Here is a 25,743-nt window from a genome sequence, read left to right as displayed (position 1 = left end):
GGGCGGGGAAGGGCAGAGTCTGGGTCGGTGGTGATTACTGTTAGTTTAGCAGGGGACTGCAATCATTGTATTTTTTCACTTTTACCTATTTCAGGTGAGCTACGTGAGATATTCTCCATCAATGTGTTTATTGTACTTGATAAAACATCATACACGTGAAATACCTCTATTTTTCATTAAATCTGGTCAATTTAAAAAAGATTCTGTTGATAATATTAAAATGAAAAAATTGTAGCCACCCTTTTGCCAAAAATACTTTTGTGTTTTCAACATTTGCAAAAACAAAAGAGCTTTCAGAGATAAAAATCATTTAATTCCATATTCAAGCAATTTTCAAAGATACACCGAAACAGCGTAATTTTCTCTCAGAACATGTCTCCAAAACCAACCACACTGTGACCTTGCAATCTTTGCCTGCCCACGCTCAAGGAGACCAGAAGACGAAAGTGTTATATTGCATAACAGTGTCGCTGTCAAGATGAAAGACATAACAAGCCCAGCCTATAACTCTAGCTATATTTCAGTAAGAGCATGTCAAAAATATGTACAAAATGTCAGGTCAATAGTCTCTTATTGCAAAACTCATATATGTACAGAATGATGCTTTGTACCACACAATAACTTAGCCTGGAGGAGCACACACCAAGCTGAGGACACACTGATAAAGCACATGGAATACAGTACCATAAGGAACCACGAGGCCATCCTGTATAGAGTGCCATGAGAGTACCACGAGGCCATCCTGTATAGAGTACCAAGAGGCCATCCTGTATAGAGTACCACGAGGCCATCCTGTATAGAGTACCACGAGGCCATCCTGTATAGAGTTCCATGAGGCCATCCTGTATAGAGTACCACGAGGCCATCCTGTATAGAGTACCACGAGGCCATCCTGTATAGAGTGCCACGAGGCCATCCTGTAGAGAGTACCACGAGGCCATCCTGTATAGAGTACCACGAGGCCATCCTGTATAGAGTACCACGAGGCCATCCTGTGTAGAGTACCACGAGGCCATCCTGTATAGAGTACCACGAGGCCATCCTGTATAGAGTGCCATGAGGGCATCCAGTAGAGAGTACCACGAGGCCATCCTGTATAGAGTACCACGAGGCCATCTTGTATAGAGTACCACGAGGCCATCCTGTATAGAGTACCACGAGGCCATCCTGTATAGAGTATCATGAGGCCATCCAGTAGAGAGTACCACGAGGCCATCCTGTATAGAGTACCACGAGGCCATCCTGTATAGAGTACCACGAGGCCATCCTGTATAGAGTACCATGAGGCCATCCTATATAGAGTACCATAAGGCCATCCAGTATAGAGTACCACGAGGCCATCCAGTATGGAGAACCATAAGGCATCCACAATACAGGACTATAGGACCATCCAGAACACAGTACCATGAGGCCCTCCAGTATACAGTACCATCCGCCATCCAGTATGGAGAAACATAAGGCCATCCACAATACAGGACTATAGGACGCTCCAGAATACACTATAGGGCCATCCAGAACACAGGGATTTAGGGCTACACCTAATACATACAGCACGGTAGGGCCGACCAGAACACCGTACCATTAGGCCATCCCAAACACAGTTTTAGACAGTGTATAATCTATCTGGATTTATTCTTTGCTTCTCATCTCCTGTCACCCATTTGCTCACTTCAATAGCTAGTATCTCGTCCTTGAAACAACAATTAATTAACTTCCCATTTCACTGAACGATTCATAATTCATGTTAACCTTATGCGAAGAAGGGAGGTAACTCTGACCATGAAAGTTTAAACTCTCAACATCAATATAGCAACTGCTTGAACATAGCAAAATAGTTATTAAACTGCAAAACATTTTGCGCACATCTTAAACAATGGACAACATATCAATTCCTGACCAGAGGCAGATTTCTAATGTTAATTTTCTTAAGGCCTACGAGTTAGCATGGAGATGGGTGAGTGAGTGAGTGAGTGAGTGAGTGAGTTGGGTATATAACGCCTCTCTTAACAATATTCCAGTTATATCATGGTGTGTCAGCTTAATGTGGGAGTAAAGCCAGAGTGTTGCTGGTCTCAGACGTTTACGACTTCGGTGAACCCCACGAGCACGGGTATGGAAACTTAATCAGGCAGAACTTAATTCCGACCATAGTTTCTGGCCCAAGGGACGCAACTCTGCAGCAGGGAGGTGAAGAACACACAAAACTTTAATGTAGTATGCTTTTGTTTGTTTGTAATTTAACGCCGCACACAGCAATATTCCAGCTACATGATGGCAGTCTGTAAATTATTGAATCTGGGCCAGACAATCCAGTGATTGATATCATGAGCATCGATCTACGCAATTGGGATACGATGACATACCAAGTTAGTGAGCCTGACCACCCGATCCTGTTAGTCGCCACTTACAACAAGCATAGTCGACTTGTATGGCAAGCATGGGAAGTATGCCTCATCACTTAAAGAAATATACACAGAATCTGTAAAGTTACTCTTGCGCCTCAAAAATACTTCCAAGCGATGAATAAAAGAGGCTGAAAATGGTTGTGGCTAATTAACGGCAAGAGTAAGTGGGTAACTATGCCAACAGAATTTTTCAGCTTTTGTCAGTAATAAATGCCTGCCTAATGTCATGCTAGGGCATTTTACTGATCCAAGCAGCACTGGAGCACCCTGACTCCAAGCCCTTTATATATGGGCTACTATAGGCTCCCCAGCCCAACAGTATATATAGCAAGATCAGCTGAACTGTGAGTGTTGGCTCTCATGCTACAGATCTCAGTTGCACCACAGAGTGAGTGAGTGAGTATGGTTTTACGCCGCTTTTAGCATTATTCCAGCAATATCACGGCGGGGGACACCAGAAATGGGCTTCACACATTGTACCCATGTTGGGAATCGAACCCGGGTCTTCGGCGTGACGAGCCAACGCTTTAACCACTAGGCTACCCCACTGCCCTGTTGCACCACAGAAAATAAAAGGAGTAGGCTGTAGACCCTTACAACTTTGCTGCAATCCACAAGCATGGTACAATTCTGGAACACCAAGGTTCTTAGTCGAACCAGGGATTCAAAGCCCAGATCAGCAGATCCTGGCACTGCTATGGGCCATAACACTGCACAGCTATTAGAAAAAGACTGATTGATAAACGTAACAGAAAGTGCCAATAACATTACAATGAACTCCTTCAGGCATAAGAAAGGCTGTATGTCAGCTAACTGCATAAACAACTAATTGTGGACCAAAGCTTCTGCTGAACAACCAACACAAATCTTACTTGTGGTCATGTGACCAACAATACCGCTGACTTTTCTGTTTGGTCTTTTTCCTTTTCATTGTCTGGCGAAATGTCAAATCATATGAATTTCCAGAACGCTCTGTACAGAGATTGCAATGGTTTATTTAGCCCTCACCAACACTCACTGAAAGAAGGTGTTTTGTGTACATCAGAAAGGTCCCTGAAAGTTTCAATGCAAAACAGTCAACAAACTAAGGAATCCAAAGATCTCCCTTAAGGCACTGGTCATTTATCATAGGGTGGGGTGGGGTGGGTCAGAGGGAATCAGGAGGGTCTCTAGGGGAGGGTCATAAAAAATAATACACATATTTGGGGAGGGTCATGAATAAATGGACATTTTATTATCAAATATAAAGCGCTTTTGCATTTTGTCTGTTCTGGGAGAGTCATGAAAAAAATGTACAGACATGAGAAGGGTCATCCTAAATATGACGAGCATTGGGGGAGGGTAATCATTTTCTGCACCAAAAACCTCTGACCCACCCACCCACCCCTGAAGTAAATGACCGGTTTCTTGAGGTTTCTTCCTATAGTAGTTGGTCCTAATCTCAATTTTACACTCTTAGGGTGATGGACCCCTTGACTTTCACATTTAGTATTGAACACTGATGATGACAATATCCCCCGGGATCAACAATCCGGATCAGATACGCTGCAGAACCATCAAAAGCACAAATATTTACATTCATGACACATCCTGGAGGTTGTTTAAAAATCATAGTAACTTTTGTACGACAATGGCAGTTGTCAACAGCCACTGTCCGGGCTGCCATCTTGAATAGTAACCATAGTAACATTGAAAGGATAGTGAAGAACAAGCAGGACAAGCCAGCGAAGCACAGAACGTAGGCTCCGGTTTCTGTCAGCTTGGTCTGTGCTCTGTTCGTAAGTGTCCATGATTTTATGCATCGTGGCGGGAACGCACCAAGTTTCTGCCCAGGGTCGCAATAGTGTCCATGACAACGACCCTACGATTGAGTACACAAAGGCCAATATTATATGCACGTATAGCCTTCAGTTCAGTCAGTAACAAAACTAGTTCAATCACATGACAAGGTTCTGCCAATCAGAGAATCGAACACCTCCAGAAAGACTTCTTGGGGGTGTTTTCCTTCTTCAATTGGTAGCCTCCTCCCCGGCTTGATTGACCTGAGGCATCCTGCAACGACAAAGAAGAAGGGGGAGTAAGTGAAAGGGAGGACTTAGTCGTGGTCAGCAGTCACACATTTTCACCAGCGAGCTTTCACATAACCTAAATCCAGGCTACACAATACATTTAATGATTAGCACAAATGTTCAAGTCTGCACACCCTGCAGTTTAAATGTCACCATAGAAAATCATTCTAAGCTAGATCAACTGATCCTGGCAAAGCTAAGGGACATAACTGTGCACAGTAAACAGCCAACAAAGAGTGAAGAACTTAGTATGTGGCCAACCATGGGTTTATACTGACCTGCTCAGAGGCTGCTATTCGGCCTCAAGTCAGCAAAATTCCCCAATTGGAACTAAAATCCTTCCCAGTTATAATAATAATAGGCTATTTACATTGCACATATTTCCACACCACTCAGGGGCATGCTCAAAGCGCTATTATCACCCCAGCCACTGGATCAATGTGCACTCAAGAATCATTCTCAGCCCCCTGGGGAGTATACATCCCAAGCTGCCTGTCATGCGCTAGAAGGTTAACAACCACATTGCCATCTCATCCTACCGGGTACCCATTCACTGCTTGGTGAACAGAGGCCCATATTCGAACAAAGTCACTTGCCCAATGAGACGCCACATGTGTTATGTGTGATTCAGAGCGGGGCAGGACTGAAGCCTTGGAAACTCTCAGGGGCCAAGCTGCCGAAATGCTGTCACCCATCCAAGGACTCTCTGCGACCGACATTGCTTAACTTCACCTGTTATGGGCACTGTGTCCCTCTACTTACTGATTTCCTGTCCATCTTGAGCTTAATGTCTCTTGCTAGTGTGAAAAAGGCCTCCTCCACGTTGTTGCTGGCCTTCGCACTCGTCTCCATGAACTTGATCCCGTGTTCCACAGCAAGCTGAAACAGACAGGTCAGTTAGCGGAACCATCGCCTGTGTTTTGGTGGTCAGTTAGCGGGAACCATCGCCCGTGTTTTGGTTGTCAGTTAGCGGGAACCATCGCCTGTGTTTTGGTGGTCAGTTAGCAGGAACCATTGCCTGTGTTTTGGTGGTCAGTTAGCGGGAACCATCGCCTGTGTTTTGGTGGTCAGTTAGCAGGAACCATTGCCTGTGTTTTGGTGGTCAGTTAGCGGAACCATCACCTGTGTTTTGGTTGTCAGTTAGCGGGAACCATCGCCTGTGTTTTGATGGTCAGTAAGTGGGAGCAATCGCCTGTGTTTTGTTGGTCAGTTAGCGGGAACCATCGCCTGTGTTTTGGTGTTCGGTAAGTGGGAGCCATCGCCTGTGTTTTGTTGGTCAGTTAGCAGGAACCATCGCCTGTGTTTTGTTGGTCAGTTAGCGGGAACCATCGCCTGTGTTTTGTTGGTCAGTAAGTGGGAACCATCGTCTTTGTTTTGGTGGTCAGTAAGTGGGAGCCATTGACTGTGTTTTGGTGGTCAGTTAGCGGGAACCATCGCCTGTGTTTTGGTGGTCAGTAAATGGGAACCATCGCCTGTGTTTTGGTGTTCAGTTAGCGGGAACCATCACCTGTGTTTTGGTGGTCAGTTAGCGGGAACCATCGCCTGTGTTTAGTTGGTCAGTTAGCGGGAACCATCGCCTGTGTTTTGTTGGTCAGTAAGTGGGAGCAATTGACTGTTTTGTTGGTCAGTAAGTGGGAGCCATTGACTGTGTTTTGGTGGTCAGTTAGCGGGAACCATTGCCTGTGTTTAGGTGGTCAGTAAGCGGGAACCATCGTCTGTGTTAAGGTGGTCAGTTAGCGGGAACCATCGCCCGTGTTTTGTTTGGCAGTGAGTATTTTTATACCATCGCCTGTGTTCTGTTGGTCAGTTAGTAGGAACTATCGCCTGTGTTTTTGTGGTCAGTGAATAGTTATTGGTGGTCAGTGAGAGGGTATTTACCATCACTTGTGTTCTGTTGGTCAGTGAGAGGGTATTTACCATCACTTGTGTTCTGTTGGTCAGTGAGAGGGTATTTACCATCACTTGTGTTCTGTTGGTCAGTGAGAGGGTATTTACCATCGCCTGTGTTCTGTTGGTCAGTGAGAGGGTATTTACCATCACTTGTGTTCTGTTGGTCAGTGAGAGGGTATTTACCATCGCCTGTGTTCTGTTGGTCAGTGAGAGGGTATTTACCATCGCTTTGGTTCTGTTGGTCAGTGAGAGGGTATTTACCATCGCCTGTGTTCTGTTGGTCAGTGAGAGGGTATTTACCATCGCTTTGGTTCTGTTGGTCAGTGAGAGGGTATTTACCATCACTTGTGTTCTGTTGGTCAGTGAGAGGGTATTTACCATCACTTGTGTTCTGTTGGTCAGTGAGAGGGTATTTACCATCACTTGTGTTCTGTTGGTCAGTGAGAGGGTATTTACCATCACTTGTGATTTGGTGGTCAGTGAGAGGGTTTTATTACCATTGCCTGTGTTTTGTTGATCAGAGCAGGATATTAACCATGGTATGTGTTTTTATTAGGCAGTGAGTGGGGCAATTTTGCATTGATTTATAGATTCCATAGGGTATAAACACTATTAAAAAGGTTTAAAAAATCCTGAATATTTGGTCTCATATTTGAAAACAAATTTCAATCAACACCAGTTAGAAAAAGACAATAACATAATTTAAGTCTTAAAACTACGTCCATTGTACAATGTAAATATAGAATAAATTAATAATCATAAAATTGTTAATTAGAATGTAGATAGGACCCATTTTGCCAACAAAGTAATTCCACTGCTGTTCCAAATTTTCCATGTGTGAATCAATACAGAAGTTAAATATGAATTGATAGAGGTAAGTGTGGATACACTATGAGGCGAGTATGATACGTATCATAAATATAGGGTTACGAATACGAATATCTATTCACGAATACAATAACAAGTTACTTCCGGTGTTACATGCTCACGGTAATCAGCTGGTATTGTCTTTCCATTGGGGGAAAAACATTGACTCAGTGTAAAACGTGAATTTTACACAAATGTACATAATTGTATGTCATGTCATTGCTTAGGTTGGAACATTTCGATGATATTTTTTGTGAAGCAAACAAGCAATACATTGCAACAATGACGCTTATACTATAGCCTAATGTTTAGGTTGACAGCACCATTAGGTGCCTTGACACACTGACACAAGTTACGCTACTGCTTGCTTGTTTAAATTTCATTTTGCATATCTCGCTTTGATAAGTTAAAAAACACTGTTTACCAAAAAGTCGTACATATTCAATTCTAGTGACCACGAATAACAAATTCAATTCATGAAGTATACAGTTCGAATGTGCGAGTGAGTCGTAACAGCCCTAATTAACAGTATTGGGGAATCATAACATCCCCAATAAACACTGTAACCAATCCTCGCCAGAGGGCTTGACAACCAGTCCCTACCTGCTCGCCCTTCTCCTTCGACACCTGTCGCCTGTCATTCATATCACACTTGTTGCCCAAGATCATCTTCTCCACATCCTTCGATGCATGCTGAAAACACATCAACCATCAACATCCATCAGTGCCAGGTTCTACTTGTCTGTTTGTTTCTAATGTCGCAATCAGCAATATTCCAGCTGTATGACGACAGTCGGTAATTAATCGAGTCTGGACAAGACAATCCAGTCATTAATATCATGAGCATCAAACTGCGCAATTGGGATCAATGACATGCATCAACCAAGTCAGCAGGCCTGACCATTAGTCGCCTCTTACAACATCCATCAGTGCAAGGTTCTATTTGTCTGTTTGTTTCTAACGTCGCAATCAGCAATAGTCCAGCTATATGACAGCGGTCTGTAAATAATCTAGTCTGGACCAGACAATCCAGTCATTAATATCATGAGCATCGATCTACATTATTGAGATACGATGACATGCATCTACCAAGTCAGCGAGCCTGACCACCCAATCCCGTTAGTCGTCTCTTACGACAAGCATAGTCGCCTTTTACGGCAAGCATGGGTTGCTGAAGAGCTATTCCACCCCGGCTCTTCACAGGTCTGGTTGGGTGTCGGACTGACAGAAATGAATGGTTTAAGCTCTTACCTCCTCTATGTTACGGATCCAATTCCGTATGTTTTCAAAAGATTTCTCATTTGTGATGTCATAGACCAGCATGATGCCCTGAAACACATAACGATGTATTGAAAATAAAATTGTGAATTTTTTTTGTCAAGGCATTTTGTCAAATACGCAGGAGTGCTCTGTCGATGCATAAGCAACTGGAGTTCTGTCACTGCTTGAGTGAGTATGGTATTATGCCGCCTTTAGCAATATTCCAGCTGTATGACGGCAGTCTGTAAATAATCGAGTCTGGACCAGATAATCCAATGGTTGACATTATGAGCATCGATCTACGCAATTGGGATATGATGACATGCATCAACCAAGTCAGCATGCCTGACCACCCGATCCCGTTAGTCACCACTTACGACAAGCATTGTTTATTGCAACCCCCCACCCACCCCACAATATATATACGTTTTGCATCCTTTCTCAATTAGGATATTGTGTCAGACGCAACATTTTTACTACATGAGTATGGTTTACGCCGCTTTTCGCAATATTTCGGCAATATAACGGCAGGGGACACCAGAAATTGGCTTCACACATTGTACCCATGTGGGAATTGAACCTGGGTCTTCGGGTCCCACCCATTACTGTGTGCTTACCATAGCCCCTCGGTAGTATGCTGTGGTGATGGTGCGGAACCGCTCCTGTCCAGCTGTGTCCCTGAAACAGAAAAATCATAGTTTTGTTTGTTTGTTTGTTTGTTGTTTAATGCCGCACTCAGCAACATTCCAGCTATATGACAGTGGTCTGTAAATAATCAAGCCTGGACAAGACAATCCAGTGATTGACAGCATGAGCATCGATCCACGCAATTGGGATCGATGTCATGCATCAACTAAGTCAGCGAGCCTGACCACCCGATCCTGTTAGTTGCCTCTTACAGCAAGCATGGGTTGCTAAAGACCTATTCTACCCCGGATCTTCACTGGCTATGAATCATAGTAGCCATAGTAACAAATCATATCATAGTAACAAGGCTTGTAAACCGGGCTGGCAATGTTTCAGGGAAAGCTGCATCCCTGCATTATACCAAAAATATTATGTCTAGCATATAGGAGTGTACGCGTATGCCTATTGCAATTTATTTTTCTGTTTCGGTATACCTGTATACTGTCCACTGTGCACGTTTCAGTATTATTTTTTAATTCATATCATTTAACCTAAACTCTATACAGAAATTCATTCGCAAATCATGATGATACACTTGCTAAAATAAACTACTTACTACTCTCTTAAGGACCACCCAGCAATTCTGTCAGTCAAGTATCGCAAAATGTGTTGTAATTGGCATTCCAAATTACTGATAAAAAAGCTGCTACGAAAATGTGTCTACAGCTAGCTTTTCCTTTTGAACATGCTCTGAAATAAGTTTAGTCAAGACGTTTCCACTCGATATGACTTAATATGTGTATCATGATGCATATCGTATCGTGAGCTTACTCTATCATTTCACCCCTAGTAAATACGCAGCATGGTTAAACATGGAAGCACACTTACCATATCTGTAACTTGATCTTTTTCCCATCAAGCTCGATAGTTCGAATCTTGAAGTCAATTCCTGAAATACATAAACAAAGCAGGTACAAACAAGAGTGAGACACTGTTAGTACAGGCGTCATTGAAACATCACATACGAGATGAAGAATTAACTGCAGCGGAGAGTAAGTGAATCCCGCACTCAAGAGTGAGTGAGTGAGTGAGTGAGTGAGTGAGTGAGTGAGTGAGTGAGTGAGTGAGTGAGTGAGTGAGTGAGTTGGGGTGAACGCCACTCATAACAGTATTCCAGTTATATTGCGGCGTGTCAGCAAAGCCCAAATTGATGCAGGTCTCAGACGTTTACCAATTCCATGAAACCCACGAGCACGGGTATGCTGCTGCCAAACCTAGAAACATAATTGGGGCCAACCGGGATTCGAACCCATAATCATATGTTTCTGGCGAGCCCAAGGGACGCAACTCTTCCTAGCAAATCGCGGCGTCTTAGACGACTGCGCCCCCGCACTAAACAGTGCTCCAGCTGTATCAAGGTTGTTGATAAGACATGAAGTCTGAACCAGCCATCTTCTTACGGATTTAATGATCAACTTCCCACATTGTCAAGGTACCATCACACACAATGAACCAAAGTCACCAAGTCTGACCATGGTATGATCACACGTAATCAACATGATCAACCAAGTCACTAAGCCTGACCAAGCAACCAAGTCACTATGCCTGACTAAGCAACCAAGTCACAAAGCCTGACCAAGTAAAAAGGTCACTAAGTCTGACTAAGCAACCAAGTCACTAATCCTGACCAAGCAACCAAGTCACAAAGCCTGACCAAGCAACCAAGTCACTAAGCCTGACTAAGAAACCAAGTCACTGAGCCTGACTAAGCAACCAAGTCACTAAGCCTGACCAAGCAACCAAGTCACTAATCCTGACTAAGCAACCAAGTCACTAAGCCCGACCAAGCAACCAAGTCACAAAGCCTGACCAAGCAACCAAGTCACTAAGCCTGACTAAGAAACCAAGTCACTGAGCCTGACTAAGCAACCAAGTCACTAAGCCTGACCAAGCAACCAAGTCACTAATCCTGACCAAGCAACAAAGTCACCATGCCTGACTAAGCAACCAAGTCACCATGCCTGACTAAGCAACCAAGTCACTAAGCCTGACCAAGCAACCAAGTCACAAAGCCTGACCAAGCAACCAAGTCACTAGGATTGACTAAGCAACCAAGTCACTAAGCCTGACTAAGCAACCAAGTCACCATGCATGACCGCCCAATCCAATCTCAGTAGGTCTTCAGCAACCCATGCTTGCCATAAAATTGACTATGCTTGTCATTAAGAAGCGACAAACGGAATCGGATTGGTAGGCTCACTGACTTGGTTGAATCATGTCATCGTATCCATATCGTGTGGATCGATGCTCATGATCATGATGATGTCAATAACTGGATTGTCTGGTCCAGACTCGATTATTTATGATTTATTGTTTGTTTGTTGTTTTGCACACAGCAATATTCCAGCTACATGACGGTGGTCTGTAAATAATCGAGTCTGGACAAGACAATCCAGTGATTGACATCATGAGCATTATAATTATTGGGATACAATGACATGCATCAACCAAGTAAGCGAGCCTGACAACTGATCCTGTAAGTCGCCTCTTACGACAGGCATGGTCGCCTTTTATGGCAAGCATGGGTTACGGTTACCTCTAAAACCATACTTGCTCACTTATACGACAATGAACAGATCAATGACTAATTTACTGACATAGTCTAGTAACATAAAGCAGAAGTATAGGTTCAACAGTCTAATCATCAGCAGATAGCCGATGTTATCATACAACATACCAGGACCACAGTGATGGGTCAGAATTGTGTCCACGGTACTGACGTCATGATAACTCATTCTAACTGTACACATTATACACAGAGCTTCAGATAAGCTGTATATTTGCAAGAAATACACTGACTTAATCACCGTAACCCAATCAATGTTAAGTTGCTTTCATACGTACAAAATACGCACAAAAATATTTCCAAGATGGACCAAAATTATTATACTATTTGTGATCTTTAACTCCAAAACATTAGAGTGAGCTGTGGCACATCTGAAAGAAACAAACCACAAAATTCTTGCGATATAAAGTGGCACTAGACCTTTAGTCCTTGCGAAAGTAGGACTGGCCATCGATACAGATCACAGTGAGTGAGTGAGTGAGTATGGTTTTACGCCGCTTTTAGCAATATTCCAGCAATATCACGGCGGGGGACACCAGAAATGGGCTTCACACATTGTACCCATGTCGGGAATCGAACCCGGGTCTTCGGCGTGACGAGCGAATGCTTTAACCACTAGGCTACCCGACCGCCCCTATACAGATCACAGAGATCGATAATCAGTGACTACATCTCGATCAATTATCAATAAATATCAGAGAAGTAATACTTGAGAAAATACACAACAACAAAAATCTGAAAACAATCAACATATTTCACTCCATTGGTGAGCGCTGGCACATTTATGCAGTGATTACTTTGTGGACATTTGAGACATAACAAAAATAGTTACTTTCCGTTTTCAGCAATTAACATTATTGACAATAAGAAGTTTGTTTTGGTAAATCTATTACTTTATTTCATCACAATAGTTTATGTAAGATGGTATTGATGACACAATTTTCATATCGATAATCATTAATATTTCTTTCCATTGACCATGTTGACGATATTTCCATTTATCAATCTTTTTTGCCAGCCCTATGCGACTCTGCCTCGTACTAGCTAAGGTATCATAAGGACCTGTGGCCATTTGTGATTTTTAAGGGTTATGCTATATCATATGTTATCATCATAAGGACTAGCAGACTAAAAATATTAGTTTCTACTGCAGCTAACCAACCACTACATTTTGTCTATATCACACACTTTGTCTATCATGTGTATAGGGAGACTTACGTACACATAGACAATAAATATTTTGATCTTGTATCCTTCTAAAAGACTATGCCAATTCTGAACAACTGTCCATTTTAATGAATGAACAAATGAAAGAATCATCCATTTACAGTCACATAAGCACAGTGAGTGAGAGAGTAAGTGAGGTTTTACGCTGCTTTTAACAATATTCAAGCAAATCACGGAGGGGGGCACCATAAAAGGGCTTCACAGATTGTTACCATGTGGGGATTCGAACCTGTATCTTCGGTGTGATGAGCGAACGTTTAAAGTACTAGGGTACCCAAACGCGCAAACATAGGCTTCATCATATGCATATATAATGCAGAGGATCAAATTATTTTTCATAACATAAACAGTTAATTTTGCAGTTGATTAGTCCCCTCAGACTGTAGATTTTAATTAATAACTGTCTGTTTTGAATAAATGGCCATGTTAATTGAACTTTGAATGGAGACTCAAAGTTTCATTATGAAGGATTCAGCGCATCAGATAGTCAATCTCGAAATCAAACAAACCTGCAATTTTGAATGGAGACTAGACATGATGTGAGAAGACATCAAGGAACAGACCCCCACCCTGAACCCCCATTCCGAAAACTGCCCTGCCATCGGTCATAAGGATTTGCTGAAAACTGGACATCCACGTTAACAGAATCACTGTATGCTAGTGGTGTCACTATTCACAACAACAGACAGTGAAGCAGTGTCACGATTCACATCAATAGATGCAGTGTCAAAACAGTGTCACTATTCACAACAACAGACAGTGAAGCAGTGTCACGATTCACATCAATAGATGCAGTGTCAAAACAGTGTCACTATTCACAATAGACAGTGTGTAGAGCCAGTGTGACTATTCACAACAACAGATACCGTGTGCCAAAGCGGTGTCACTATTCACAACATATATAGCGTGAGCTAGCGGGGTCACTATTCACAACAACAGATGCAGTGTGTCGAAGCGGAGTCACTTTTCACAACAACAGATACAGCATGAGCTGGCAGTGTGACTATTCACAACAACAGATACCGTGTGCCAAAGTGGTGTCACTATTCACAACAACAGATATAGCGTGAGCTAGCGGGGTCACTATTCACAACAGATACAGCCTGTCCAAGCGGAGTCACTATTCGCAACAGATGCAGTCTGTACTAGCTGAGTCACTATTCACAACAGATACAGTGTGAGCTAGCGGTGTGACTATTCACAACAACAGATATAGCGTGTCGAAGTGGAGTCTCTATTCACAACAACATATACAGCCTGTCCAAGCGGAGTCACTATTCACAACAACAGATACAGTGTGAGCTAGCGGTGTGACTATATTCACAACAACAGATATAGCATGTCGAAGTGGAGTCTCTATTCACAACAACAGATACAGCGTGTCGAAGTGGAGTCTCTATTCACAACAACAGATACAGTGTGAGCTAGCGGTGTGACTATATTCACAACAACATATACAGTGTGTCGAAGTGGAGTCTCTATTCACAAAAACAGATACAGCGTGTCGAAGTGGAGTCTCTATTCACAACAACAGATACAGCGTGTCGAAGTGGAGTCTCTATTCACAACAACAGATACAGCATGTTGAAGTGGAGTCTCTATTCACAACAACAGATACAGCGTGTCGAAGTGGAGTCTCTATTCATAACAACATATACAGCCTGTCCAAGCGGAGTCACTATTCACAACAGATGCAGTCTGTACTAGCTGAGTCACTATTCACAACAACAGATACAGTGTGAGCTAGCGGTGTGACTATTCACAACAACAGATACAGCGTGTCGAAGTGGAGTCTCTATTCACAACAACAGATGCAGTGTAGAACTAAAAGCAGTGTCACTATTCATGATAAAAGATACTACATTAACTTGGTGTGTCATTATTCACGATAATAGATTGTGTATTCTAGGGATGCGTCTATTCACCTTTGTTACTGGCCTGGTTGTCATATGATGAAACACAATGACTTATGCTAGTTCATAATATATCTTGAATGAGTAAAATTAACCAGTCATGCTAATTGAACACAAACTGATTGATAGCAAGAACCTGTGACCCTAAACAGTGGGGTAATAACCTTACAAAAAATACAATTTAAAGCTTCCATACCTTGTACTTAGATTGTGAGAAAGGTCTTTTTTTAGACTATTAAATATTGGTAAAAAATTGTCATAGATTAATGCCAAACCACTAACAGCCTATCATCAACATAACTAGTAATTGTTCAAAACAACAAGCTTCATCGTGTGATATGTTTGCCTTCTTGGAATAACACGGAACATAGTCAAATATGACATAGAGCAGATAGGCCCAATGCGGCAATGGCAGTGTGTCTCGATCTCTACTCTCAAAACATGAGTCAAAAGTTTCAGCTGTGAGTTGAGTTATGATAGTCCAATTCCTAAATACCTACCGATATACGACATGCCTTTATACATGGTATACAGTTCAGTATAAAGTACATAATATGGCTATTATATCTCAACTCAACTCTTGAAACTTCGGATTCCTGTCGTCTCGCCAACAAACAACTAAAGGTAAATATGTCATTTTCTAGTGGTATGCAACTGGTCCGTGGTCTGATCAAGTGGCCATAACTTGTCACACAGGGTCTATAACATCAACATGCCTGCCTATATGACTACGAAACACGGTTTTTTAAAATCTGTAATCACGGAAGACATATGGAATATAAGTAGAATAAGCATACGTGTGACTAATTCGACGATGTCAGAGGAGAGCGTGAAATTTTTAGAATTTCTGACATCGGACATCAAAACTTTGAGACCGAGGGACCATATGTGTGGACGTTGATGCTGACTCACCTATCGTTGATATAAATGTAGAATTAAAGGCATCTTCTGAAAATCTGAATAATAAACACGTTTTTCCTACACCGGAGTCTCCAATCAGTAAAAGTTTGAAAAGATAGTCGTAAGTCTTCGCCATTTTGTCTGAACAGGAAACACCCTCATTTGCATAAATGACGGTGACGTATAAGAAAGTTCACTTCCGGTTTTCTAGGGTCACGCGCAGATGAGTCAGCTGAGCCTTTTCATTGTGAATGTATGCAAGCGAGTCTATTTATTGTTAACGCGTGTTTCAGATAAGATATTGAATGCATACCGTTACGATAAAAAGGATTTTACCAAGTTTCAAACTGTCAATGATAAGGGCAGATCAGCGAGTGCAAATCAGTGTTTATTTATATGTAAAACATTTTTTGTTGTACTTTATTCCGGAGAAAACCTCCTTACAGTCAACGCCCTGATATTTACAAAGATACTTTTACCAAATTCTTTCTGACTTTTTTTGTTTTCCTTACAAACATTGTGTTGAATTGTGTGATTATTGTGAGATGAACAGCAGTTGGTTTTCTTTTATAGCCCGACATTTCTTTTGTAAAATAAATAATAAAATAACCACAAAACCACTTTTTGTTTCCACAGTAGAGGAGGAAAGGTTCTTTCGAAAACAATATATCACAATTATTTAAAAGAAGTGTTTTCATAGGCTAGTTGTTTGTTTATTGAAATATGGAAAACGCAAAACATTTCGTCATTACCGGGGAAAATATGTGTTATAATGAAAATAAATTCGTTATTAAGAAAATAAATTCGGTATAACGGAAAACATATATTTGTCATTTCTGATAAAAGATGCGTCATAACCCAAATATATTTGTTAGAGTTAACAAAAATTCGTTATAACGGAAATAAGTTTAATAACGGAAATATTTCAGGTTTACGGAAAAAGGTTCGTTATTTCGAAAAAAGATGCGCTATAACGAAAACACATTGTGTTATAACGCAAATAAACACACAGATCGATATTTAAACTAAGTCCCCATTCTTAGTTTTGTTTGTTGTTTAACGCTGCAATCACCAATAAGCAAGTTATATGACGGCAGTCTGTAAATAATCGAGTCTGGACCAGAATGACATCATAAACATCGATCTACGCAATTGGGAAACGATGACATGCATCAACCAGTCAGTGGGCCCGCCCACTCGATCCCGTTAGTCGCCTCTTGCGATAAACAAGTTCTAACCCGGGTGTTCACGGGTGCATTCTTACTTATTGCAAGTATTGATCTGTGTTGTCATGCGTCTGTGAATGCGAGGCTCTTGCCTGATGGATGTCATTTATTTTCGTTATAACAAATATATTTTCGTTATAACGCATCTTCTTTCGTGACGACTTTTTTTTCTGTGAACCGAATTTTCTTCCGTAATAATTTCGTTATAACGGATATAATCTTGTTGTAACAAATATATTTTCGTTCCAACGAATCTTTGTCCTTAATAATTAATCTTTCTTCTGTTGTGAAGAATTTAATTAATGTCGAAATAACGAGTTTATTTTCGTTATAAAAAATCCCCCCCCCCCCCCCCCCCCCCCCCCCATGTCTTTTCCATAATATTTGGACCCTAACAGGCCTTCGTAAACCTGAACAAATATTTTTTTTTCACATACGTAGGGTTAACCTAAGCCATATTGTGTTAATTTATAGAGTTGAGAGATTTTTTCTAGTAGAAGAAATATTTTGATTAATAAATGATATCTTACCGACTCTAGGGATACAAAAAATGAATCATCGAAGAAACTGTTTTATATTATTTCGGGTTATTCAACACACATGCCGATCAACTGGGCGAGACAAACCAGTGACTGATAGTATGAACAACGCCCCAAGCCGTCGGGGAACGATGACACGCAATCCACCAAGTCCTGACCATCCGATCCACGAACGACAAACACACACTCTTTTCTCATCCGAAAACCCCAGGTGTAGCATTGGTTTGACGGTATGACGGTGGTCTGTAAATAATAGTCTTGACCAAACAATCCAGTGATTAATATCATGAGCATCGATTCACCCAATTGGGATCGATGACATGTATCAACCAAGTCAGCGAGCCTGACCACCCGATCCCGTTAGTCGCCTTTTACGGCAAGCATAGTCGCCTTTTACGGCAAGCATGGGTTGCTGAAGACCTATTCTACCCCGGACATTCACGGGTCTAGTAGTAACTATATGTTTGTTTGTTTATATACGAAATATCCATATATGTGTTATAGTCGTCAGTTTGCAACTCCTTGGAGAAATTCTCAAATATGGAACAAAATTAAAGTTCTGAAAACAGCCTCTTCACTGATTTCAAACAAAACTCCCAACATTCTAAAAATACTGTTTTTTTTCTCAGTTTTTCTTTTCTCCACACTGGCTGAGAGTCAGGAGATAGACGTTGCATGTTTTCAATCTGCGAGTTTTATTGAGCATTCTAGAGTATTCCATTAATTTTTAAAAAATCTCCACCTGATTAAAACAGGTGATTTGATGCGGAAATGAATATTGATAGAAATGTCCTTTTTGTCACATAGTATGAAGACATTTTAAAATAGAGATATTAAAAATTATACGCCACCAAACTCAGAGCGGTTACAACAATACCCAAAGTGAGTTTGGCGATATATTGTAGGCAAATAAACGATATCTAGAACTCAGCTTCAAATTGCAGGCCAACAGACAGCTTGGGTGCTTCTCTATATCTGACTAGTGATATAGCTTGTTAAAAAATGTGGTGTGACGTCATAATAACTAAACCTTGCAGGACTTGATAACAAATCTTTATAAGTGCCCACTTCATGATAGATTAATTACGAAGTAGCTAGGCTGCACAATGTAAATGGTGGGGCTTTCACCCATCATCAAGCTGACAGGTCGTGATATAACTGAAATAATGTTCAAAGCTGTGCCCGTAATTTAACGTAGATGGGGTATGTAAACAATGGCTCCAGAACACACAGGAAAAATGTAATTTGTCCTCAGGTGAAGATTGATGAAATGGGGTTTAACGCCGCGTTCCAGAGTAGTTCGTGTGTGTGTGTGTGTGTGTGTGTGTGTGTGTGTGTGTGTGGCTGCTGGTACTTGTCTGGACTACCCGTGAAGATCTGGGGTAGAATAGGTCTTCAGCAACCCAATGCTTGCTGTAAAAGGCGACGATGCCTGTCGTAAGAGGCGACTAACGGGATCGGATGGTCAGGCTCGCTGACCTTGTTGTTGCGTGTCATTGATCCCACGTAATCGATGATCATGGTGTCAATCACTGGATTGTCTGGTCCAGATTCGATTATTTACAGAACCGCTGTCATATAGCTGGAATATTGTTGAGTGCAGCGATAAACAACAACAAACAAAATATGTACGTGCAAAGAATATAGACTGTCAAGTTGTCAACTACATATACTGCTGTTTTGATTGGCATTATCAGTTCCCTAAGTACGGTGGCCCATAATGGACATGGAGTCTGTTTTTCAATATTTTGATATATCACTTACATTTATCGTAACCTTTTGCAAATTAACACAATTTGTCATACAAATATGTGATAAATCATGCATAAAAACAACCGAAAAACAACTGTAAAATGTACATTCAAGTAGCTATTGAATCGCTGAAATTATAAGCGAAAATGTCAAAAACTAAAATGGAAATGTCAAAAACAAAAACGAAAAGGTCAAAAACAAAAGCGAAAATGTCAAAAACTAAAATGAAAATACAGAAAACTACTTCCACCGCGGTGATAATATTCCCATCGCAGTGATAATATTATCACCGCGGTGGAAATATCAAAATATGGAAAAAAACAGACTCCATGTCCCTTATGGGCCACCGTACCTAAGTGTTGACAACCATGATTTACTAAGCTGAGCAATTCCCTACTTGTCGACACTGATACCCACTGCCAAAAGTTGCTTCGTCGCCACGCTTGTCAGTTACCCTCTGTCCACTAGTCCCCGGAGACAGGTATTTGTAGTCAGGCCACCCCCCCCCCCCACCCCCCCACCCCCCCCCCCCCCCACCCCCCCCCCCCCCCCCCCCACCACACATAACCACCAGAAACGAGCTACCAATCACGCTCTGTGTCAAGGGCAGTGACTCTTCCGGAAAATATAAAGTTAGACAGAATTGTCTCCCCTCGGCCAACAACGCTCAAGCTCCTTCCCAGCGCGTGACACACTCTCGGTAACATCGCTGCCACCAGTGTGGGCGCGGCCATTACAAGAATCTTGAAATTTGCCCTCCAACCCAATATGTAGTAACGTTTATACTTTTGTTTATGTCTTTGGGAATGCCATGATATTTCAATTTGAAAAGGTTTACGACTGACAATGTTTTCCAGATGAATTTACTTTCTTGTTTTGATAATCAGATTGGTTCGAGATTGCAGACTAACGGAAAATCAACCAACTTCTCCCTTACATTCTTACTACATCAATAATACGATAGTTTTAATGAAACAGAAATTCAAATTGACAAACGAAGAGAGTAATTTAGCATCGATAAGTGTATTCGGCGTCACGACAGTCGTCACTTGTTTGTAAACATAACGGTCATTCGGTTGCGAGTTCAACTCCAAGCATGGTTGTGGCCACCTATTCACAGTGGGGAGTTTTGACTGGTGGCAGCGATAGTATAGAGAGCTCCGGGAACGTACTATCGCTGTGAGGAGCTTGAACAACGCTATGCATAAGCTTTTTCCAAATATGATCTGAAGGATCAACGCGACGCGAAGAAATTTTGTAGCATACCTATCTATTGTTTGTTTGTTTATTTGTCGTTTAACGTCGCACTCGGCAATATTACCGCCTCCGTGGTCTAGTGGTAGAGCGTCCGCCCGGAGAGCGGAAGGTCCGGGGTTCGATCCCCGACCGCGTCATACCAAAAGACGTTAAAAGATGGTACTTGTTGTTACCCTGTCTGGCGCTTGACATTAAGGGGCTAAAACAAGGACTGGTCGACTCGGAGTCAGTATACTGTGTCTGAGTGGGATATTCATGTTAAACTGTTGCATGGTAGTGTGCTAGCACTATAAATCAGCATCACCGGACTAGTACAAGCATACACACACGTGCATGCACGTGCAATAATCTTGGACGCGACGTTTAACCCCATTTCATCGCACATTTGGCTCCCTTTGGTCATTGCGCCCGACGAATACAAACCTGTTTAGTGTAATACTTTACAGTTAGGAATGGTTTTAAAATATTGTCATAATCATTTAGTATTTCGTATGTACACATAGCATAAGACATCTGCGAGATAAGATAAGGTTTCTTTTTAAAATGCTTTTACATCTTTCCAACTAATACTCGTCCCCGTGTAACTTTCTCATACCAAAAACAAAAAAAGCAAAACGTACAATTATACACTGTAAAAAATGTTCAGAATGTAAAGACATGCAAGACATGTTTAGGGATGTGTTTCAATCCTGAATGGTGTACACTTTTTGTGTGTTCTATCTAAACACGTTTACGGTCTTATCACCTGAAATGAGCTACCGTTTCTCAGCCTAAACACCACGTCCACACAGCGCTACAACAACACAAACAACGAACTTGGTACAATATTAACATAAAAAATGTACAAATATACCAAGTCAATGGTGCCTAGGTAAATTGGCATTTGTGACGATAACAGCACCGGTCTTGGTTCAAATCAAGAGGTTGTTGCATCGCATCCAGCCGAGGTTTCTGAGTGTTCTGTTCATAAATGTGTTGCTGCTGTATGACTAATAGTATTTCTCTCATACAGGAAACGGAAGCTGACAACGAAAGCATACCTGATTACTACGTTATGTAGACCCTTAACTTTTTAAGGTTATCCCCCATACGTCTATATACCCATTAAACCCTTAAACAGCACGTAGAAAGCTCTCCTTTTTAAAATTTCATGCAATGAATTTCAGTGGGGTGGGGGGTTCGGGCTATTTCCATATTTAAACCCTAAACACGTTTAGCTGTGAAACACAATCCTGCATGTTTAGACCCTAAACGCGTTAAGCTGTGAAACACAATCCTGCATGTTTAGACCCTAAACACGTTTAGCTGTGAAACACAATCCTGCATGTTTAGACCCTAAACACGTTTAGCTGTGAAACACAATCCTGCATGTTTAGACCCTCAACACGTTTAGCTGTGAAACACAATCCTGCATGTTTAGACCCTAAACACGTTTAGCTGTGAAACACAATCCTGCATGTTTAGACCCTCAACACGTTTAGCTGTGAAACACAATCCTGCATGTTTAGACCCTAACACGTTCAGCTGTGAAACACAATCCTGCATGTTTAGACCCTAAACGCGTTCAGCTGTGAAACACAATCCTGCATGTTTAGACCCTAAACACCTTTAGCTGTGAAACACAATCCTGCATGTTTAGACCCTAAACACGTTTAGCTGTGAAACACAATCCTGCATGTTTAGACCCTCAACGCGTTTAGCTGTGAAACACAATCCTGCATGTTTAGACCCTAAACGCGTTCAGCTGTGAAACACAATCCTGCATGTTTAGACCCTTAACGCGTTCAGCTGTGAAACACAATCCTGCATGTTTAGACCCTAAACGCGTTTAGCTGTGAAACACAATCCTGCATGTTTAGACCCTCAACACGTTTAGCTGTGAAACACAATCCTGCATGTTTAGACCATCAACGCGTCAAGCTGTTAAAACATAATCCTGCATGTTTAGACCCTCAACACGTTTAGCTGTGAAACACAATCCTGCATGTTTAGACCCTAAACACGTTTAGCTGTGAAGCACAATCCTGCATGTTTAGACCCTAAACACGTTTAGCTGTGAAACACAATCCTGCATGTTTAGACCCTAAACGCGTCAAAACTGTGGGGCAAAGAACGTACTTTGGTTTGTTTTTAACATCCAAACACATTGCTCACAGTGGTCGCCCATCAGAATCACCATACCCTACCAAGGCCCCGTCACTCATCAGATTTCCCGCCTCATCAAGAACAAAGCCAACATAGATGTCACCTTCTCTAGCGGCAAGTCCATCAAGACCCATCTACAAGCCAAATGGCAAAGGCACAAGAATGTCCCAACCCCCGAGGATGTATATACCAGATCCCCTGCAACTGCGGCCACCAGTTCATTGGAGAAACCCTCAGACCCCTAAACACCAGACTCAAAGGACATCAGACCTCTGTCAACAAACTAGACCTGAAATCCGCTATTTCCGAACACATCCTCAAGAACCAAGACCATAACATCCTGTGGGAAGTCACCAAAGTCCTGTCTGCCACAACAACAACAACTGGCGACAAAGAAAACTCCAAGAAGCCATTGACATCAGGAGACACCAGCCGGCCATGAACCGTGACTAGGGCCCACTTGCACAAAGCGATCTTAGCGCTACGACTATTGTAAGTCAATGTTAAAGTATGGGAGTTATGATCATCTTAGCGCTAAGATCGCTTTTTGCAAGTGGGTCCAGGGAACCTATCTGCCTGGTGCTGGGGACTTATTGCTTTGATCTTTGTCGGTGCCCATTTCCTAGCTGGCTTCTATTTGCCCATTGCTTTTTCTAGTCCTTTACATATCAGTGCTAGTTACCCCCAGCAAGTCGTTTGCCAATTGTCCGTTACCATTTACCTAAGTGTTTAAAGTGTGGCTTCCATTGTCTAGTGATAATCGCCTATCAGCGCCAATTATCTGTTGGCTCACCTTGTTAAGTTTCCATCTTTTGTTATCTTATTACTTTTGTTGTTCTTATACATGTACATACATACATACATACATACATACATTCATACATACATACATACATACATACATACATACATACATACATACATACATACATACATACATACATACATACATACATACATACACACACACACACACACACACACATACATACATACATACATACATACATACATACATACATACATACATACATGCCCTCGTATCATTCATTTTCCTGATGAAGGAGCAAGCATATATTCCGAAACGTTGTGTTCCTCATAATAAAGAAGTTGACATCCATAAATTCTCTTCCTTATATGTATCACTTCTAACTGCCTTTCAAAGACGTGGTATAACGTAATTTCTTGTGATTTAACGCCATGTAAATATTTATTTTTGGTTTGGTTTGGTTTGTTGTTTGGGGCCGCACTCAGCAATATTCCAGCTATATGACGGCGGTCCGTAAATCATCGAGTTTGAACCAGACTATCCAGTGATTAATATCATGAGCATCGATCCACGCAATTAGGATCGATGACATGCATGAACCAAGTCAGCGAGCCTGACCACCCGATCCCGTTATTCGCCTTTTACGACAAGCATTGTAAATATTTAATCTATATAATATATACACTGGGTTAACCGTCTCCTTGTTTCGTCTACCTACAGCAGCAAACAGACAGTTTACAAGCGTGTTGAAGAAAGTATGTGTTATAGATCACAAATACCTCTTCCACAAACAAGGGAACTTACATTCTTACTTACCAGTTGGTGTGTCGTCGTCTTTAGCAAAGTGAAGCATCAGTTCCACTTTGCCGACATCCGAATCCCCGATCAATAAAATTTTATAGGGTTTATCAAAGGTCGCGTCAGCGTCCATCTTGTCTGTGGTGAATAAGTCTGGTCCTCCTAAATGGCCCCTCGTCACCATGGTGACCAAATTGTACATACCGCTGTACTCTTAAAAGTCAAACTAAAATAAATCAAACGCCTGTTTGATTCACGCCACATGCATATGGGAGGGTCACATTGATACTTTGTGACCGCCTCCGTGGTCCAGTGGTAGAGTGTCCGCCCGGAGAGCGGAACGTTCGGGGTTCGATTCCCGGCCGCTTCATACCAAAAGGCGTTAAATGACGGCACGTGTTGTTACCCTGTCTGCTGTTCGGCATTAAGGGGCTTAAACAAGCACTGGTAAGCTCGGAGTCAGTATACTGCGTCTGAGTGGGGTATTCGTGTTTAACTATATGGCATAGTATCTCAGCACTATAAAATCGGCATCATTCCGGACAAGTACAAGCAGACACACGCGCGCACGCACGCACGCACGCGCGCGTTAATGCACGTCGCTATATAAGTGCAATTATCTTGGACGAGACGTTTAACCCCATTTCACCTCACCTCACCTCGATATTTTATGTTAATCAATATTGGAGCTATGTTGTCACAGCGGCCCATCAACAATCACGTCAAGCTCATGAAAATGTATGGTTGATTGCTGCAGCAGCTGCGACCAACGCCGTAGGGTGACCCACATTCAGCCTTGCAGGTCACATATTCTGACCACCCAATCCTCACTGATCGGCTGAGAGTGGCAGCCGGGCGGAGCAAGGGGGGGCCGACCTACCCACCTTTTCCCGTCGAAGTTTTTTTATCAACACATTTTCACAAGGAAAATATTGATCATCCTCCACCCCCAACCGCCAGATTAGAGTCCAGTGAGTTGTTCGCCATAGATGTAGCTGAGCAACGCGGACTTGTATGGGTTTTCAAGATGGCGACTAGCCACAAACAGATGTCTTGATTTTATTGGACTTAGTGCTAAGTATATATCAAATGTTAGGGACCACAGAAAGCTTGAAACTTGGGGCTTTCTATAACCGACTGTAAAAGTCCAGTTTCCACCCTTGCCGATCTAGGCTGGAATTCCTGGGCTCGATCGTAACGCCACCAGTGACGTTTTCGAGTTATGTCCCTTCCATGCCTCTCCTATGGACCAATCAGATTCCACCTCTCGTATCACTTGCATTTGATTCAAACAAAATGGCGGCGCCCAGTCAAGACGATCTGATCGATAATCAGGATCTATATTGTGATAAAACACATCGTCTTACATCGCGAAGTGCATGAAATCGCGTGAGCATCTTGATAAAAAACATGAAAAGATTTGGAAAATATCTGTTTACAACGGGTTGGCGGTACACATGCTTTGCAAATCCT

At 42.0% G+C, this 25,743-nt stretch overlaps 1 protein-coding gene across 2 annotated transcripts; it reads right to left on the bottom strand.

Annotated features, from left to right (window-relative positions):
• Positions 1–291: 291 nt before the first annotated feature.
• On the bottom strand, positions 292–24,431 carry LOC124152695 (ras-related protein Rab-8B-like). 2 transcript variants are annotated; one of them, XM_046525724.2, is made up of 7 exons: positions 24,289–24,431; positions 10,007–10,067; positions 9,109–9,169; positions 8,483–8,560; positions 7,835–7,924; positions 5,237–5,353; positions 292–4,457 (listed from the first exon to the last, which is right to left on the bottom strand). In XM_046525724.2, the coding sequence occupies exons 1-7, from the start codon at positions 24,401–24,403 to the stop codon at positions 4,365–4,367; spliced, it is 615 nt and encodes a 204-aa protein (XP_046381680.1). In that variant the 5' UTR covers positions 24,404–24,431; the 3' UTR covers positions 292–4,364. The 2 variants fall into 2 exon arrangements, with proteins under 2 accessions (XP_046381680.1, XP_046381679.1); XM_046525723.2 differs by lacking the exon at positions 24,289–24,431 and adding an exon at positions 15,797–15,960.
• Between the last annotated feature and the right edge of the window lie 1,312 nt (positions 24,432–25,743).

This window comes from Haliotis rufescens, unplaced genomic scaffold (assembly GCF_023055435.1).
Source record: "Haliotis rufescens isolate VD_foot unplaced genomic scaffold, xgHalRufe1.0.p SCAF_14, whole genome shotgun sequence".
In the NCBI taxonomy this organism is placed as follows: domain Eukaryota; kingdom Metazoa; phylum Mollusca; class Gastropoda; order Lepetellida; family Haliotidae; genus Haliotis; species Haliotis rufescens.
Note: the sequence above shows the minus strand (reverse complement) of the source record. Positions and strands in the feature narration are given on the sequence as shown.

What these genes read in the sequence shown, in the direction of transcription:
- LOC124152695 (XM_046525723.2), bottom strand. Translation starts at nt 15,920, where the DNA reads ATGGCGAAGACTTACGACTATCTTTTCAAACTTTTACTGATTGGAGAC. An exon ending in TACATTTATATCAACGATAG is followed by an intron (nt 10,068 to 15,796) that starts GTGAGTCAGCAT and finishes TATGTATTTCAG; the next exon opens with GAATTGACTTCAAGATTCGA. An exon ending in CGAAGGAGAAGGGCGAGCAG is followed by an intron (nt 5,354 to 7,834) that starts GTAGGGACTGGT and finishes TGTCTGTTTCAG; the next exon opens with CTTGCTGTGGAACACGGGAT.